At 34.8% G+C, this 19,759-nt stretch overlaps 1 protein-coding gene across 3 annotated transcripts in view; it reads left to right on the top strand.

Annotated features, from left to right (window-relative positions):
• Window positions 1–5,399: 5,399 nt before the first annotated feature.
• Window positions 5,400–19,759, top strand: part of LOC121730129 (adenylyl cyclase-associated protein 1) — a 45,212-nt gene continuing 30,852 nt past the window's right edge. Inside the window, exon 1 of one of the 3 annotated variants that reach the window (XM_042119011.1) lies at window positions 5,400–5,532. Coding sequence is in view for 1 of the 3 variants with exons in the window: in XM_042119006.1 (XP_041974940.1) it covers window positions 8,065–8,824 (760 nt within the window). In the remaining 2 variants the exon portion in view is untranslated. Of the gene's footprint in view, window positions 5,533–7,893; window positions 8,825–10,089; window positions 10,242–19,759 lie in introns of those variants that run through there. The other 2 variants (XM_042119006.1, XM_042119010.1) reach the window with 2 other exon arrangements.

Below are 19,759 nucleotides of genomic sequence, written 5' to 3' on the forward strand. Positions count from 1 at the left end.
ACACTCATTGACTTCGTGTTACTTAATAACGCCATCTGCTGGTCGTTAAAACAATTAGTTGTTCACATAATAGTATTATTATTCGCCAATAGATGTCAGGAAGAGTCATATTTTTCAGTTTATCGATTATCGATAAAACACAAATAAAAAGACATTTTCTGAGAATGATTCCTAGCTAGGTCGATTTATCGGCCCTGAAATACTAAATTTCATGAAAATTGTTGGAGCCGATTCCGAGATTCCAATTATATATATATTTTTATTTTATATATATATACAAGAGAAACTATGGTATCAACCAACTAGCACCAGTCGAGGCTATTGTTAATAATTTATCAAAATACCAATTAATTCTTACAATAAGGGAGCTATGCTACCATATTTGGTTCATTATTAACTTTGATTCTGCCTAGAGGAAGTGTGCCTAAGCAATAATATCTAAGTAAGCAAATTGATGTTTCATTGCATAAAGTGCTAATATAGTCAGTTATCCTAGAAATAAGTACAATAGCTCTTAATTTAAACAAGTACATTTCTTAGGTTAGTGTTTATGATTTTCTTGTGAAATGGTTATTAAATAATTATGTTACTGCAATGAAATTTTTGATTTTTGTCAAAAAGCTTTGGTTATGATCGCTAAGCGATCAAGAATTGTTATCCTATCGAATATGTTATAAGTTCCTAAAGATAAGATAATATTGTGTAAAGTAAGCCTCCGAGCAACAAGTAGTGTTGTCACGAATTTATGTAAATATTATGAAAGTTATCCATATTTTTGTTAAATATTAGTGTTTGAAACTGTTTACTGTTATTATGAATTGTTTTATAAAATTAATATAATATGGGATTATTTTAAGGATTAAAATATTTTGTAACAACAATACTTTAATCATACTGAATTTATTTAACGGCCACAGCAGCGGCAAGCTGGGAACAGCAATGATAACCACGACCTTAGACGACCACAGAGACAGCGTACTGTGCCCGTGCCACGGAAAATTATAAAATAATCCAATTAGTATGTTTTGTGCAAATGTCATTTTTGCTGACTCATCTTTTTTATTAGAACCTGCATATTAGGGGCAGAGGGCGTTGATAGTTTTCCTGGGCGTCAACTAAATGGCGTTTTTGAGAATAAGCAGCAACATCTACCGGGCGTTTAAATACATTTTATTACAATTCCATAAAAATGTTGTTTTGTTAGTATTCCTGGGCGTCAACTAGATGGCATTTTTTTATAACTTTTCTCCATCCGGGTGTCCCTTGACACCTCTCAAGTTTTTTTTATGTACGGCAATCTCGCTGCTATATGCGGTTGCAACTCCCTTAGTAACAAGGAAACTTAAATATATCATAACAATGGAGTAATATTAATTATAATTTATAAGGCACAAAATATGTAGAATAAGTAAAGAATTCTAGGTACGACTGTTTTGGGATTAATTTAGCATTAAAATAATAGATTTATTGAGAATGTCTGGAACACTTTGTTAGAAAAGTATGTTTTGTATAATGGCTGTAGATACACAAATAATTGAAAAGAATTTTTACATCTTCAAAGTATGGTAGGCCCTGTTTACTTTACAGCGTACAAAAGTTTTTACATAACTTTACTGTCGGTTTTTGGACCCCAAAAAAGATATTACTTAATTTATAACTACAGAGTATTTTTGTAAATGACTATAAAAATATTTTGAATATTTACAGAAGATAGAAAAGGATTTGTAGATCAATGGAGAATATTCGTAGGTTTCTGAAATAATTGAAAATTTGGCAGATGAATAAAAATAATAGAATTTCCGATCTGTAGTAACGTAAAAAATGTAATTATATTCTCCATTTGCACGGAAAGTAAGTAAGTAAACATTAGGTTTTTAGCACTGGCCTATAAGAACAGTTATCGTGCCTTGTAATGCAAATAATATGCACAGTAAATAAATGTTTTATGTTAGGTTCCAAAAAGCTTAATAAATTTTTATGCTTATGATGTGTTTTATTTCTATTGCATATTCTACGATGTTTGTAAACAATATTCTACGATGTTTGGGTTATGACTTATGAGTATATCGGGATACTTAAGAGACGCCCAAAGAGGAATATATAATATATATTCCTCTTTAGGCGTCTCTTAAGTATCCCAATAGAATATTCTAGAGACGCCTCTCTCTCAGCATTCTGACTGCAACTCACGCAAATAGAGATTGCTCTCTAGTCTCTTACTGGAATACTTGGAATAAATTCAATTCTTAAACATTTTATCACATATCCCATTTAAAATCAACAATAATTAGATGGAAATATCTTTTTACCAAAGTTCTTAGTCTTCAAACCATTCGATTAAAATGATCAAATCGTTAGTAAAAATATCGCGTGAATAATTTACAATACAAATACCGTAGTGGCTTTATCTCAATTCTCACGATAAATCGTCTACGTCTTGAACTTTGAAATCATTTGTATTGCACAAGTATTGCACGATGTATAGTCCAATTACCAATAAGCTTTAGCCCCAATTTCACCAACGTCTGTTAGTGTTAACAGCTTGTTAAAATGTCATGTCTTCTCTTTCATTCATAAGAAAAACGAAAGAGGTAACGTGATACTAATTCGAGCGTTAACTTTAACAGTCGTTGGTGAAATTGGGGCATAGTCTGTTAAAAAAAAGTGAAGAAATTAGAAAGTGGCAACATCGTAGTGTCATCCCTTTTTTCTTAGATTGATTTGAAAGGGATGACACTACGATGTTGCCACTTTCTAATTTCTTCACTTTTTTTTAACAGACTATGCCCCAATTTCACCAACGACTGTTAAAGTTAACGCTCGAATTAGTATCACGTTACCTCTTTAGTTTTTCGAGCGACCATTCCCTTTACCTACCTGCATAGCTAGCACAAGCACGTAGACAAACGAAAGAAACTAAATTTTGACAGTTTTACCGGAAAAACACTGGAGAAAAAGTTTCTTTCGTATCTCGATATCTTCCGCTTTTGAAAATCTATAAGTCAAGCATGACGAACCGCTTATGACATTTAGTTTCTTGATTCTTTTTTTATTTTTATTATGGCACTCAGGCGCGGTCGCAGCCTGAAATTTTGGGGGGGTTTTTTATCTGCGCCCTCGGACGTTTCTGGGTTCACAGCAGCTGTCTAAGGTCGGACTAAGTGGTGGCTAGGGGATAGCTAGATATTTCCTTTTATTATTTAGCAAGATTTTGAGATTTTTCAATTTTACCTTAGATTTTGGGGGTGGTCATGTCCCCTGTGACTCCCCCCCCCCTTCGGACCGCGCCTGATGGCACTTGGCTATAAAACCATGGCTAGTGTCGAGTAAATGGCAGCAAATTAAAAAAAATCGATTAAAGTTATTTTCAAGTTATACTGTATAATTATGTATAACTTATATATCAGATCGATTATTAATATTATGTATTGATCTGAAAATATAAAATTGAGACTTAAGACACAGAATATAATTATATTAGTAGTACCAACAGAAGTCTCACTTGCGAAACCCGTTTAAAGAAATAACGACTCATGTTACGATACTATTAAGTTCAAAATCCGACCGCGCAGTGCTAGGTGCCTACAATGATTATATTCACCTACATGTCCGCTCTCTGTCTATCGCATAACTCGTACCTTTTCTGCCGAAATCAAGTTTTTCGCCCTTGTAGAAAACAAAATATTCTTTTTTAATTACTATTGGTATGAATAGCAAACCTTTTTATAGTAATATAAAATTTTAGTAACCCAACCTATATTTTATAGTAGTTTTATATATTCGATTATAGTGCAGGAAACTTTTACAATTTAAACATATGTAGTAACTTGTGTTTATTTCTGTGTAGTTTGTGCGTTTCTTTGTATGAAATTGGTTTATTTGCTATGTTTGTATAGTTTTTATCTACTTTTTGTATTTAAATACCTTATTCAAATACATATTTCATTGGCCTTTCTTAATTGTTCATTTTTATAAGATTTATAACAATTAAAAAATATAAAAATATAAAATAATTTTGTCACAGCAGTTGAATCAGTATCATGAATAAAATTCCTCTATGATCAGTAAACAGTAGATACGCGACCAAAAATCTTGCACGTGCGTCACCACTCACCGCTCGCTTGTGAGTCCCTACCAAAGAGAATGTCAGGTCCACCCGCGGGTGGTACTTACAGTTCGATACCTATTCTCTAGTGGGACAGGCCTGCTTAAAGGGCCCCGAAGACGATCAAACGGTTTGACTCAAACACGTAAATTTTAGTTTGACTCAAACCGATTTGATCGTTTACAAAGCTTGTTTGATGAAATTTCATTTTTTTTTATGAAATAAGGGGGCAAACGAGCAAACGGGTCACCTGATGGAAAGCAACTTCCGTCGCCCATGGACACTCGCAGCATCAGAAGAACTGCATGTGCGTTGCCGGCCTTTTAAGAGGGAATAGGGTAATAGGGGATGGTAGGGAAGGGAAGGGAATAGGGGAGGGTAGGAAATGGAATAGGGTAGGGGATTGGGCCTCCGGTAAACTCACTCACTCGGCGAAACACAGCGCAAGCGCTGTTTCACGCCGGTTTTCTGTGAGAACGTGGTATTTACCCGGTCGAGCCGGCCCATTCGTGCCGAAGCATGGCTCTCCCACGTATAACGTGTTGTGTTGTGTTTGACGCGCCGTTTGATCGTGTTCCGACGCGTTTGAAGGTTTGAACAAACCCGGCTTAGTTTAGTGCTGGATTATGAAGAAGAAAAAGAGAAAGAAGCTGTAGTTTCTAGCACTTTCTGTAGATGTTCATGGGTAAAACGATATTATGTTAGTCCATACTCCATAGTCCATACCATTCTTTGGACCAGTCTTTTTAATTAACTAAATAAGTAACGCAAGGCCCCGCAAGGGCTACTGGCGCCTGTGTGCAAAAAAAGGATTTTGGCGCCCCTTTAGGCAATTTTTTGGGACTTTAGTTTTGGCGCCCCTAAAGATGGCAATTTGGCGCCTCTATAGGATGGCACCCGTGTGCATTGCACACATTGCACATATGGTAGCGGGGGCCCTGCATTAATGTTATAAACATAAGATAAGAAAATCGCGATCCTCGTTTTAGAATCTAGAGCATCTTCTGCATCACAATTCACAAGACGTGTACACGACAGCGCGTATTGAATGAAACTGCGCTTTGCATCAAACACGTAAGGTTTGAATCAAACCGTTTGATCGTCTTCGGGGCCCTTAAGATTCAAGTCTTTGTCTATAGTCTATTCTATCATTAAAAAAATTGATTGTCTATGATCAATTTGTCTTTGGAAAATGGAATTTGACATTGGCTGTATGGGCAACGCTCCCTTTGCCTGTCCCGACCGGGACGAATTAACAAAAAAAAAAAAAATGGAATTTGACATTGACAAGTAGCAAGTAACCTACATTTTATCATTTTGTGAAATCGCAAAAAAGACTGATTTTATAATTTTATACGTCAAATAGTTAATTTAAAATTCATCTGAACGTATCAATTCATCCGTGTCCTTTGTTTTCATCGGGAACGGTAAGTAAATTATTTGTATTACGCATAATTACGGAGTCAAGTTACAGAAGCCGAAGCTTTGGCTCAATATAAACATTGTTTGGGTTTGGTCGGTATTTTTTCGTGTCGTCGTTTTTAATTTCTATCATGTATCAATAGTCACTCTTAAACTTTCATTAGCGAATTTAATTCAAATAAATACCATGCGCTGTGTAAAAAAATCAAGTAAATAACAAGTAACACCCTTTAGGAGGTATAAACTTTAGACAAATATCCCAGGATTCAGGGGGGTATTGGGTACAATTAGTAGATTAACTCTCCTCTAAAACTCTCCACTGTATGTTTTTCCAATATGAAGATTAGTTTGATTTACACATCTAAAAAAAATTAGTAAGTACATAAAAGTTTTTTAGCAAAAAAAAAAAAAGTACTTGTTTTGGTTTAAGTAAACATTTTAACAACTCACATTTAAGTAAACATTTTAACAACTGACATATATAAAACTATTTTTGTCTAAATAAGAAAAAAAACTGACACTGGTAGTAGTAGTACATCACATAAAATAACATTTTTGTAGTAAGTATACAAATTTTAAAGAATGACTTCAAAAACATCAAGTTAATACTTATTTTATTTTATTTATACCTATACTCAAGTTGTACCAACTTGAGTATAGGTATAAATAAAATAAGTTACTGTATCTGTAAAACCTGGTTTTCATATACTTAACTTTTAGCAGTACTGTTTAATACTCTTGCTACAAATAAAACATGTCATCTATAATCAGGGCTCGGAAACCTAATCAACTCCCTAACGGCCACATGCGGCCGCAATAACAATAGATAAGCTATTGTGTCTGGTTTTCCCCGATTGATGTTTTCATTTCAATTCTGCTCTGAAAGGACTGAAATTGTTTTCGATTATGTTCGCCCCACCTATTTACACACACCACAACCCTCACCCATTGTCCACACATTCAAAACAAATAAACAAGTTATGGCCTATTGGCCATTAGATGTGCACTGGAAAGGGATAGAAGATATCACCGCACTTGTTACTTTCTGCGAGGAATTTACCAGGGTAATTTCAGAAGCAATACCACTTGCATCTTGGTTTGCTCCGAGCGAACGCTTATCCAAAAACCTGGTCAAAGAGCGTTTTAACCTGGTTAAAAAAATACTGGTTCTGAGCCCTGTCTAAAATAGCCATTATGAATATGCTGAAAACCAGGAGGTTTATTACTTAAATATTATATCAATTATCAAGACATAATTACTAATAAGTGACTAGTAAGATGAGCGCTGGCGCTTGGTTAATTAGTTTTGAGTATAATATTAATATTACAGAAAGTCAACAAAAGAACCAAGTATTTTATATTTATGTGAAAATAATGCACTAGATTATGCCCAGAACTTTGCTGCACAGAAAAATTATGCATAATTGTATGATTTCCAAACATTTTATTGTGATAAAAACTATCCTTTGTCCTTATTCGGGTCCCAACTCCCAAAGTACCTTTGACAGATATATATTTTTGTTTTTTTATATTTTTAAAAGTAAATAAAATTTGATTATCATACATCATCACCCAGGTAAAGCAACATAAACATTGTGACACGAGAATATATATATATATATATATATATATATATATATATATATATATATATAATACTTCTTGACGCGAGCCGCGGGCAAAAGCTCATCTTATATATAAAATTCTCGTGTCACAATGTTAGGCCGCGTACTCCTCCGAAACGGCTTTACTGATTTTAATCAAATTTTATATGCATATTCAGTGCGTCTGAGAATCGGCTACTGGGTACTTTTTATATCAATAAGTGCATTTGTTGAATAAATAATAGTAAATTATTACAACTCGAGACTGACGGCCACCATTGTTTGTGCGACGGGATAGCGATGGACGTTGCCATGGTGACATACTTATTTAGTCACTTCAATAAAATAATACAGGCGAAATACTTTATATGGCAAAGAAACGTTTGCCGGGATAGCTAGTATTATATAAAATTAAATAATACATAATATAATAATAGATACATAATATAATGTAATATTAATATAATAAATAATACATAATATAATAATAGAGAACACATAAAAATCATAATTACACTGCATTTGCGTTAAAATTTGTTTTTACTCGTGGGCGTGAAAGTTGAAACATACTGCCCGAATATTTTTGTGGATAAAACACTTGACATTTGGAAAGTAGGCTTACATTTGCGGGTTGCGAGCGCTCGTAATGCCGAGGGGTGGCAGGATGCGCCGGGCGAGAGGGCGGGCGGCGCATCCGCCCTGCGTCACGGCAGTCGACCGCCGCCGCTCGACCGGCCGGCAGGACCGACGTCCCGCCGCACTCGTTACTTTGTTATGACTTGAAATCACTGCAATTATGAATTAAACTTACGCACAAAACTTTAAAGCAGAGTATATTTACCAAAAGTTTTCTTATTCAATGTTGCGCAACTCGATACTTCTATCCTGTGTTTGATGTAGTTAAAGTTATATTCTATTCTCGTTTTAAAAATTATGTTCAAAAGTTGCTGCGCTCGGCCCAGCAAAAAACTCAGCAAAAGCAAATCTAAACCGGAAAATATGGACGATCTGGCTGACTCCCCGGTGCAGGGTAAGGTGGAAAATGTTGATGCTCCTAAAGGACAAGATGCCAGTACGCCCGCCGCGCCAGTAACGCCAGCAGAAAATAAAGATGAACTATCTGCACCTGAAACCGATAAAAGCCAACCTGAAACAGAAATCGCATCAGCCGAAATTTCACCGGCCACCGAGGAAATTAGTAGCCACGACGCCGACGACGACAACGTTAACGAAGTATTAATAAAACGAGATTTCAACAAGAAGCGGTACTCGGTAGACTACAAGAGGAGCAAAATGGATTTCAAACGATATTCCATCGATTGCAGTAAAAATTCACTAACTTTAGAGGAACTCGCCAAGTTGGAGACTGAATTGGCGCGAACTAACGTCGATATTCGTCCAGTGAGACGCAAGTCCAGTGGTATCCTAAAATCCACCCCAGGGAGCGGGGAGCTGGCGGAGCAGCGTCAGCAACCAAAACCGGACTCATACTCTGATGATGACGACGTCTTCGAGAGGAATGTGCTCGTAGACGAGTCGGAAGGACCTAAGGAGCCCCCGGCGACACCGGTCGGCCGAGATGAGCTGGCTCTGAGGAGGCATCGCTTTTTCTCCGATCTCGTGTGTGCGGCAAGAGCTGCGGTCGAACATCGCGTGAGATTCGACCCATTAGGACCAGTCGTTGCCGATTCAGGTATGTTTGATGAAACAAACACAATTATTAGATTGTAAAAAAGCAATAAAATAATTTTAAAAGCTATGCTATAAAATATTGCATAATTAAAGACGCTAATAAAGTAATCATGAGAATAGGAATTCTCGTAATCATCACAACGCTCTTTCATAACGAGCACTGCAGTTTTGAGACGAGGCAAAATTGATGGTTCTGGCTCTATCCCAACGTAGCGCTCCATGCAGCTGCGCTAAATCTAAAGCCAACCTACATTTCCAAAATGCTCTTTTATTCTAGAGAAAATGTTTTAATCCTTGCAAATAGCTGCTGCTTCTGATCTCAGCGAAGTTTTTGCTGCAAATTGTTCCGATCAATTTACTCCATGTTTTACGGTAGGAAATCTCCTATAATAGTTTGAAAGTTTGTTAATTACTATCGTAAAGAACAAAGTTTATGCTTCATGCTTCGTACTTACTGAATTATCGGAAAAAATGTTTAATGTAGAAACTTTCTTGGAAGAACAATAATTTCAAGATGGCTTATAAACTTTTCTCTAAGTGGAATGTTATACTAAGATTTTTTGTACCGAAAATATTGAATTGAAACATGATTTACCTCATAAATATGAAAATATTTATGAGGTAAATCATGATATTAAAAAAGAATTTACAAAATTTCTAAGGACCTCATTGGAAGCAATTCAATGACAGAAACTTGTTTGCAATTAAGTTACGTTTAACTTTTAAGTACGTATTTATTTAGCATACTTGATGTCAAGGTTCTGTGAATCATGGATTGGTCAGGTGCTAAATGTTGTGTGACTCGGTTAGTAATATAGAGGATCGTCTTCAAGAAATTCAATCGGTGCGATCATCGATTAAACCTTCGGAAGCCGAGAACATGATTGACGATCATGTTTCAAAACAGCCCATTTGTTTCTTGATAGTCTTCCGCTACACTCCATCTTTCAACCTGTCAACGCTCATCCCGTTACGCTTTCTAGGAATATTGAATTCTTTCTCAGCGATCAACGCTCCAAGAAAGGAAATAGAAATTATTAATACATATAACTTCGCGCATGTAATATTATGTACAATGTACATACATATTTATTAATTCGCAAACAAATTGCCTTGTAAACGGCGAAAATGTCTTGTTTACTGCAGGCTTCGAGGGCTCTTATCGGTATCGCATAATGTGGTGTTGTTCACACGGCCTACGTCATCAGGATGATTCATTTTGCTGTCAGCTGAATCTAGAGAACGAGTAGCCGGCGATCGCGTTGGTCTGATTCACCACTACATCCGTCCACGGCCGGCTCCAGTAACGGCCAGTATTCGGCGTACGCGCACGTCTGGTGTGTTCTGTGTCAGTGCGTTCAGTTTGTGAAAAAAAAAAACAGTTAAGTGTTCACAGCTTATGGACTGATTGACACACGGTAAGGGGATTGTAAAATTTCTCCAACATTAAAACAGTAAGGTGCTAATTTGTCTCGGTTCATGGACTGCACTTCGGAATTAGCAGACCGTATTTATCGCTATGATGTCATAATGTTTATTTATTATTATATTATTGGTTTCGACGATTATGTCGTATGTTGCTATGTGGAGGTCGTTGCACTTTATAATAAAGATCAATGTAATTATAACATGTGCTAATGAGAACGCCGCAAACATTTGTTAATTACAATTTATAACCATAAGTTCTACTTTAACTCTGTAAAAACAGTGAAGAAAAATAATGATTAAATGGAAGCTGTGCTTTATTATTTTCACACAGACAGGTATTAACCATCGTTGGGAATTCAAGCAGTTAATATTAATTAATGTAATTAGCTTGTGTGGTGCATGGTGAAGATTTTTAAGTAAAAACTGGCGAACAGGCGTGCAAGTGAAAAATTGAAGTCAGGGTTGAGGAATATGGGAAGGAAGGAAGAGGCTTTGAATTATTATAATTTATTTAATGGTCACTGCCAATCCTTATTATTTTATGAAATAGAACTTTATGTATAAGACTCCTTAAAGACTTATTTACAAAAAAACTTTGACCGAAAGCTTTTCAATTCATTTGCAATTCTCGACGGGAAATTTGACCACTTTAATTATTCATATTAAATTGTTTTGGTGGAGCGGGGACACAATGCTCAGAGCCATTACTCAGTAGACAACCACCATAAATTGTCCTTACATTTTCCGTATTCGGAACGAATAAAATAACAATTTACCTTATGTAGAGTCTGGAATACGTCTCACCACAATGTCGACTTCTCTATTCAAATGCAAAAACACCAATAACAAAACTTTCGGCAAATTCGGTTTAGCTATACAGAAGTTATGTTTAAATAAACATGTATAAGTTTTGTAATATAATGTTTTCCTAAATATTTATCTCAAAGACCGGTTAAATATCACTTCCAAATGATTTTAATATGATGATACATCTAATAGTATATTATTATCTTCCTTTTTTGCTTGCTTGACATTCATAAAGAGTTTGTCATCTACGAGCTACAACACTTAAACAGCTGCACCAGATAACGCCAGGGTCGAAATTGAGGGCAAGGTGTTATGTGTACGACCAAGCTTTTATGTTCTAGCGTTTACTCTGTCTACAAATAAGGGGTGAGATTCGAATTTTCGAGACCAAATCGAGTGCTTTATCTATCTTCAAAGTTTTCCTAAGTTATTCTTTTGTTGATATGTTTTTATGATGCGCAGCCATGTAGAAACGCTCAGACAGATAAGTGAGTTAAACGGTTTTGTTGTTTCTAAGTGGAGCTGAACTAGTCTGTGTTTTGTCTATACTGAGATGTATTCTTATGAGATTGATGCCTACTTGAAAATCTGTAGATAGACGTAATTAGGGTATGAATAGAGATTAACCGGACCTGCAGACACTTAGGCTGGCCTTACACAGCCGGAATTTCTTACAGATCGATCTATGAAATTCATAATCTGAAAAAATCAGAATGTGTGTGGAGCGTACTGATATTGTATGGTATTCCGGTCTTTCTGAATTAATAATATGAATTTCCGATTATGAAATTCCGGCTGTCTGTGTGAGGCCTTAATGATTACTTAATGAAAATGTAAAACATTTCCCCAAGTTAAAAAAAATGAAAAAAAAGGTTATACAATTTCTCCGAGTTCGACTGTAAGAGGATACAATAATAATTATGTATACTTACTATAGTCTATAGGGCCTGTTTCACCACTTCCAGATAAAGTGCCGGATAGGCTATCCACAACTTTTTTGACAGATTCTCCATACTCTATCTGTCAAGTTAAGTGGTGGATACGCGATACCCTATCCGGCACTTATCAGGAAGTGGTGAGGCCCTTATAGATAGACCTATGTCGATATACTGTGTCGTGTATTCATCTTTTCGACTGTTGGTGACTGATTAATCATAGTTGTTTTGGCAGTGACCTTCTCGTCTTCATTATCCTCAATTTGATTCATTCGTTTGAATGGTCTTATACATATATTTTTATTAGTAATAGTCTTTTCGGAATTTCTATGGCTATTTATATTTGCATATATGTCAATGATCCGTTGTGATATTAAAATTATATCTGCCAACAAATTTATCTCGCTTTATCTGGCGTTTTTCCAAACTTTACAGTTTCTTGACTGCCAGCCGCAAATTATTTGAGGATATAATATATCTTTGGGGATATAAATATTATGAGTTATTGCCTAAAGTCTATAATGGGAAGGCTCTACGGGAACACAATAGAGCTGACGGGAACAAGGAATTGTTCAAAAATGTCACATTTGAGAAAATTCCATTTTCATAGTTTTCAAGTTTTTAAAGTTCTCATTCATGTTTTGGTCGATCATATAATCACGTTAAATGATATCAAAATATGAAAACTGATTGATGTGCTACAATTATAATAAACCTATTTAAAGCCATTTAAATGTCCTTTACATATGAAACATTTGTTGATTTTCTCGTAGTCTCTTATTTAGGATTTTTCATACAATAAACTTGTCGCTCCCTCGAATATTTTTAGACAGCATAAACAAGATGTAGCTACGACCGAAGTAGGGCAAAATGCGAAGTATCTCATTCACGACCACTTTTCCTTCTGAAATATTCAGAGCTAGATGTTTGAAGAGCCTTAAAGTACCTATGGTTTCTCCTAGAACAGAGTTTTGTATTCATTATATTATGATATTTTTTATTCATTCTCTACAAGTTGTTGATCGAAATTTTGTTTTATAATGAAAGGTTAAAAGTTTTAACACAAAGTTATTTGTATTCTGTAATCACTAATTACAAAGCAGTCTAACTAAGAATAAAATACGGTTTTAGTGCTTTATTTTGATGGTTAAGTTGAAACTTATCAGTGCCTTAATGTGTTGAAATTCAACACTTGTTACAAGATAAGTATAGTTTTGTTAAAATTTTGTTTCTCTTTCTCTCTTCACGTTTGCTATTTATCTCTACAATATTATAGTCACGTTTCAAAGTTCTAATATTCACCGTCTTATTGTCTTGTACTCTTTTATTAGGTACTCCATTTGAATACTATATTTCGCATGAGCTATTTTCTTTGAACCGTATAAAGTGATTTTCCAGTTCACTACTAAACAGAGATACAATTACCGGCTGCGTCTGTGCTCCCACGATTTCAATTTTGCATACATTGGTTTCTTATAACTTTGTTATTCATATAACATATTATATGTTTCCCTTTTCTTTGTACTTTTAACCACTTTGATATTAAAATATGAATATCATACTGCATGATGCAATTTTCTCCTTGTATATTAGAATTTATAAAATTAACTTCCAATCACAATAGTTTTCTTATCTTCTTTGTAAAGTTTTATTCTACAGTTTTTGGTAGTTTTGTTTCAAGTTGGTACCGTATGGTCTGAGCTCTATGTATGGTATGATAATATTGTTGTCCACCTTAAATCCCCAATATGGGCGTGTACGGAGAATTGAGCAGGTCAAGCGTGACATGACTATGTATCATTGAATTTGTATCCTACCTACTGCGCTAATCCTATACTAGAGATCAATTTTTGTCTACATAAATATACATAATATATGTACCTAGTTATTGCAGAATGTTTGTGTTGTCAAAGATAAAAAATAGTATTTTAAAGAGATAAAGCCGACTTCAAAATTCTACGTAATTGAGAGTTGAAATTCTCTACCTCAAAAACCACTAAACCGATTTTGATGATACTTGCAGTATTCCTTTAGTTGAACAATACCTAGTACAACAAAAAAAAAAAGAATTACTTAAATCGGACTTGTAGTTCCGGATACATGCGAACACAAATATAAAAACATACATACATACACTTTTTAAATTTGGCACATCTGCTGCTGATATAGACTGACATAATATTATGTTTAAACCTACGCGTCGAATTGATAACCTCCTTTTCTTGAAGTCGGTTAATAATATTAGTTACTAGATGACCCGGAGAACTATGTATCACTTCCATCCTAATATTAACCTTCCCTGGAATATTTCAAGACTAGAATTAGCCAAATTGGTTCAGCCGTTCTCGAGTTTAAGCGAGAGTAACAAAATGTAAAAAATATTTTTATTTATCTATATATATATAAATGGATTTCCAATTGTGTTAGTAACGCTAAAACTCGAAAACGGCTGAACGGATTGGGCTAATTTTAGTCAAAATATTCGTATAAGTCTAGGGAAGGTTTTAAAGTGACACGAAGTTTACCGGGACAGCTACTTATAATAATGTATAAGGAAGATAGATTTTATGATTTTCTACCGTTGTAGACAGACGGTAGAACGGTAGCCGTTCCTAATCAACATACGTTTTTGTGCCAGTCTCATTTCTTATCGAATTCAAGTTTCGAATAGCGAAAATCGATATTTAAAACGTTAGGCCACGTAACATTACGTCTAATATTTTTTGTTAATTCGTGCGTTAGTAAGCCCTTGTGGCTCGTGGACTAATTTAGCGGTCGGGCACGTGGCTAATGGCTAATTCGGCCTAAATCTTAGTAATTATTTTGCCTAAAGGTACAAGTTGGAACCGAGCGACACGAGACAACTGCAGACGACGTGTCGTCGCGACACGTCTACTGGTTTCTATGTACATATTTCTATAAAACACCATCCGTAGCTAGCGATACTTTTCATAGAAATACATAGAAACCGGCCTGCCTAGCATACGCTGACGAGCTATCATACTCTACATGTTTTCTCGATGTTTGATGGTTTGTCTCTTCATCTCTATGGACCCTAGCATGACAAACATTTTTCTCGAGTAGATCTATCATCGAAATAACACATTTTTATAGAGTTTTGTCGAGATAATGTCGAGATTTTGATATTATGAGACGAGTAGTTTTTATTATCTCGAGAGTGAGATATCTCGTTGGCGTATGCTAGGCAGGCTGTAGTGTCGCGACGACACGTCGTCTGCTGCCGCTTCATGTAACCGGCTTCTAACTTGTACCTTTATCTTCAAATGGAGAAATTTTTCTTGACTCTCGCTCGAGAGACCCTTTGTTAGATGGTTCTATTTAATTCACTATCTTTGTAGAATTTTTCTAAAGCGCAATTTTCCAAGTCTCTTTCTTTGCAACTCATTTCAAGTATCAATACGTAATTAAGTTAATTATAGAGGAATCCTGCATTCCTTTTCCGTAGCTCGAAGCTCAAAGAAGTGGAGCAATCGTTATTTTGCTACAATATCAAAGTTATACTTTACCGCAAATGGGAAATTGTGATATTCTCTACTATCGATATTGATTTCGCATGATACGATATAATATTATGTTGTGGTTTAAATTGTATATTACAGACCGTGATGTAGCTCTATCTGTGGTTTATTTACAAGTGAAAGTGTTTCGTTACGATTTTGATAGCTATTTTCAGTTTGTTCATCATGATTAAAATTATTTTCTTTCGAAATCATCATCATCATTCATATTTAAGCAATTCATTGGATGTGCCGTGTGTTTTTCTGTTGGTTGAACTGAACTTCGATGAACGGATTCACATGGGTATAGAGATATTTTGAGTACCGGAAAAGGACATAGGATAGTTTATCATCGCCAAAATACCCGGCTTCCAGCATGACAATTTTTTGCCGAACGAAGCCGCTGGCAAATTCTATAGGTTACTCATTTAATTTAATGATGAGACTTATGAGTAATTTTAGACGTGGTTACTGGTTACGAAATTAAATACGATTATGAATAATTATTAGTAATAGTTAAAGCATTTAGGAAGGTGCCCGATGTAATACGTGCAGTGAATAAATTAACCAGACCCTTGACATTAACATTTTCATATCTCGTTTTAACACTGGCGAATTATAAATCATTTATTATAATAATAATTATTAACAATTCATCATTATTTCTAGCAGATTATGTTACGAAAGTTTTACTGAAGTTTTAGGCTAATAGGGTCAAAGATTAGCGAATTTTGTTAATAAAATAAAGAAATCACGGTAAAAAATAAGTGTTCCCAAAATTTCAGCTTGATAGCATTTGTATTTTTTTGTTCCTTGCCTTTGCCTTCAAAGTTGGATATTCAAGTCGATTTTTTTTCAATTAAATTTCTTAATATTTGTATACAATTCGATAACTTATGCAATAAAAAGCAACTTTTGTTATGAAACCACTTTCATAAACGCATTTAATATACCTGTCGAACAAAGTTGTCTCCCGATACGTACAAACTACGAAAGACTGACGTCATACTTTTGTAGCACTTTGTATGAAGCGTTTTGGGCAAGTCTTTTTTATGAGATATTTGAATTTTCATATCTTGGTGAATCTTTAAGCTATCATTAGAGTCATTCTTTCAGCGATGTTTCTATTTTTTAAGTATCTTTCAATTACCGATAAGAAAAAAAAAATAGTCATCAATTATGTCTATGAGTCATCATGCCTATTGTAAAATACTACTTACCTACCATTACTTTAGAGCTTAGTTAGTTCCATTATAGTAAAAAAATAATTTAAAGGTGGCACTAGCGGTCATTAACCTTTCTAGTCTAGGAGCTGTGTGAAAAATACTCGCACTGTATTCTGTAAACTTAAGAAAAAAATTAAACTTATAAATACAGAGACTATTATAGATTCATCGGAAAACCTCTTAGTAACTCTTAGTTATATTATAATATACAGCTCCCTTGGTCTAACAAATTATATTTTAGCTCTATAGACTTCAATATATGTATTGTATTAGTTTTAACGGTAATTAACCACTAATGTTATCACTTATCAGTATGCGGGTAAACTAGACTAGCCGCCTATAAACTACGGTTATCTCGTCCGCAATTGGGTACGTGACGTAACGACAGATATTCCGACTCGACCTTGGCCGTGGTGTTGAAAATAAACGCGAAGGATTCGCTCTCATTTCGAAGATCTTCTGTAGATTGTCGTTCAGATTGTCTAACGGAAACTTTATGCCAAACGCATAAGGTTCACTTTTATAGAAATTCACAGGTAAAATACGTCTGAATAGAATGTACGCTTCTGAAATCAATTTAGAACTTTTAATGAGTCGTGACTTCGTTGATATTCAATCGTTATGATTCCATAATTTAATATGTTAGAAGACTTTCCTCGCTTTCTCTTTAATTAATTTTTTGTATTATAAAACAGGAATATCGTTAATTAGTGATCGTCATCTAGGACAGTGTTCCTCAAACTTTTTGTGTCCAAAGTACATCTAGAAAAATGAAATTTTTTGGAGGTACACCACAAATTAATCAGCGTGTACAGGGGTGCTCTGCGGTCCCATCCTTTCGTTGATCGTTTTAAAATGTTCCCTTTTTTGGTTCTTATAAACTAGGACATAAATAAACACGACGATATTTTTTGAGGCACACCAACTACTGGCCACGTTACATCCTAGACAAGTGTTCCGCAAAGGCCGCGGCACACCTTTTGCGAAACACTGATCTAGGATCTAGAAAGACATCACAAAATTTACGATGTCCACAAAATTTATTGCTTTAAGTAAAGTTACGAAAACAGAACTGATTTTCTTTAAAGACATTGCTAAGATGAAAACGGCTATACAATAGCTATAAAATCCGAGGAAGCAGTAAAGATTATTGAAAATGTCATAAAGTTCATGTGACTTCCACGGAAGGAATGGAAAATAAAGTTTATATGAGGTGACACATCACACGAAAGATATAATAAGGAAGGTTATACTAAAAAGCAAGCAGCTATCTGTTTCTCGAAGTATTAAACGAATCACCTATAAGAATGAACGGGAAAGCCTTTTCCTTTTTAGTTTTTTTAATGGTGTCCCAATTTTTATTCTTGGGTCCAATTTTATGAGTAAATGATATTATTACATCATAGACAAGTTACTTTTAAAATTAGTAGATATTATTTAGTAGGTAGAATATTTATCTGGGAACGCAACAGCCTTTTAGAACGGTCTCTATGCTAGAGTTGCTCGAGATACATCCTATTAACGAAGAAACTGCATACCTAGAGTAGGATATAAAGTTATATGTCGTCCGTCACCTATTTCCCCCAGCGTATGAGGTTAAAGTTATGATGTATTTTATGGAACATATTATTATTCTGCTACAAAATAATATCCTATTGTAACAATGTTCCTTTTTTTCCTAATTCATGATTTTCTCAGAAAAGATCTAAATTCTAAAGCATCGAAAAATGTATTAAGGGTAGCTTTGTGCCGGCATCCTTTGTGAAATTTAACTTTTTAAGTAAATTAAAATTATTAACATCAAAGGTGTTTTCCATGAAAACTTCTATCAAAACAAAATAACGAGGTTGTAGGGTATCATCCTTCAACAATAATATTAATAAATAACGTGATGCAAAGTAATAGATTATAGAGTTTCTACTTTCGCTAAAATATTTTATTTATTTGGAGCAGCTAACATAATCACAATAAAACTTAATTAGGTACTGGTGATAACAAAATATATCAAATTGATGAGTGTGATACCAACACCGCTATCCACAGATTAAAAATGTATCTAGCAGAAAGTCGGGAACAAAAAAAGGACGTAATATAGACGAGGATTATAGTAGTGTGACATTGCGTCAATATTTAGTGTTCTTGTGAGTTGTGGAACAGTTAGCTAAATCTATATAACACCTGTTTTGTGTAGCTCATCTAAACGGGAAACACATATTATACGTTTGATATTATGTCCCTGACGTTGCAGCGTTGTTCTGCCAAGTTGTCTATGGATGATGACATCTAGCGGCTGATGTGTATGAAAGCGTAAATAGGCTTTGATGTCAGAATCCTTATAAAACCATCTCAACATTGTCTAAGAATCTTTTCTTACATTTTTTTAAATCTGTTTGTAATATTTTGGGTAATGCAGTTTTTACTAGTCTATGCACTTTTTGACTTCACCTATCAAGCCCCATAAGCTCACCGGTGAGCGAGACACAATAGAATAACAATAGATTTCCAAGAATCCACGATCGAAGGATTAATTAGTCTTATTTCATAATTTGGCTGAACAATGCTAGTTTCTCCTTTCACTACTTTCATCATTTAGGTACTTACTTTAACAACTATGACCTATTTCACAAAGCTTTAAGGCTTTGAACTCCTATGTTACTTTGTAAGTGTTTAAATCGTTCACTTTATCACAAAATTCTGTACAATCGTGACGATTGCCAAATAAATTAACGAAAATCGCCTAAAACATTAATTTCAAATTGCAAATTTGAGCGGCCACCGTCGCCGTAATCTTATTTTCCACCTAGTGCTCTTGGTAATAAAATTCGTCAAACGAGGCGTTTATTAAAATGGTGGATGCTTCCGTTTTAATTTACGCTTAATTGTTATGCTATGATGACATCATTTTTATGACCTTGATACGTAAGAAGATAGGAAGATTCTGAGATGTTCAGAAGTAAATTAATATGGCGCTGCATGCCATTTTGGTTCGACACAAAATTGGTTAGGAAACTCCAAAGGAAAA

The sequence above is a fragment of the Aricia agestis genome, chromosome 9, assembly GCF_905147365.1.
Source record: "Aricia agestis chromosome 9, ilAriAges1.1, whole genome shotgun sequence".
In the NCBI taxonomy this organism is placed as follows: Eukaryota; Metazoa; Arthropoda; class Insecta; order Lepidoptera; family Lycaenidae; genus Aricia; species Aricia agestis.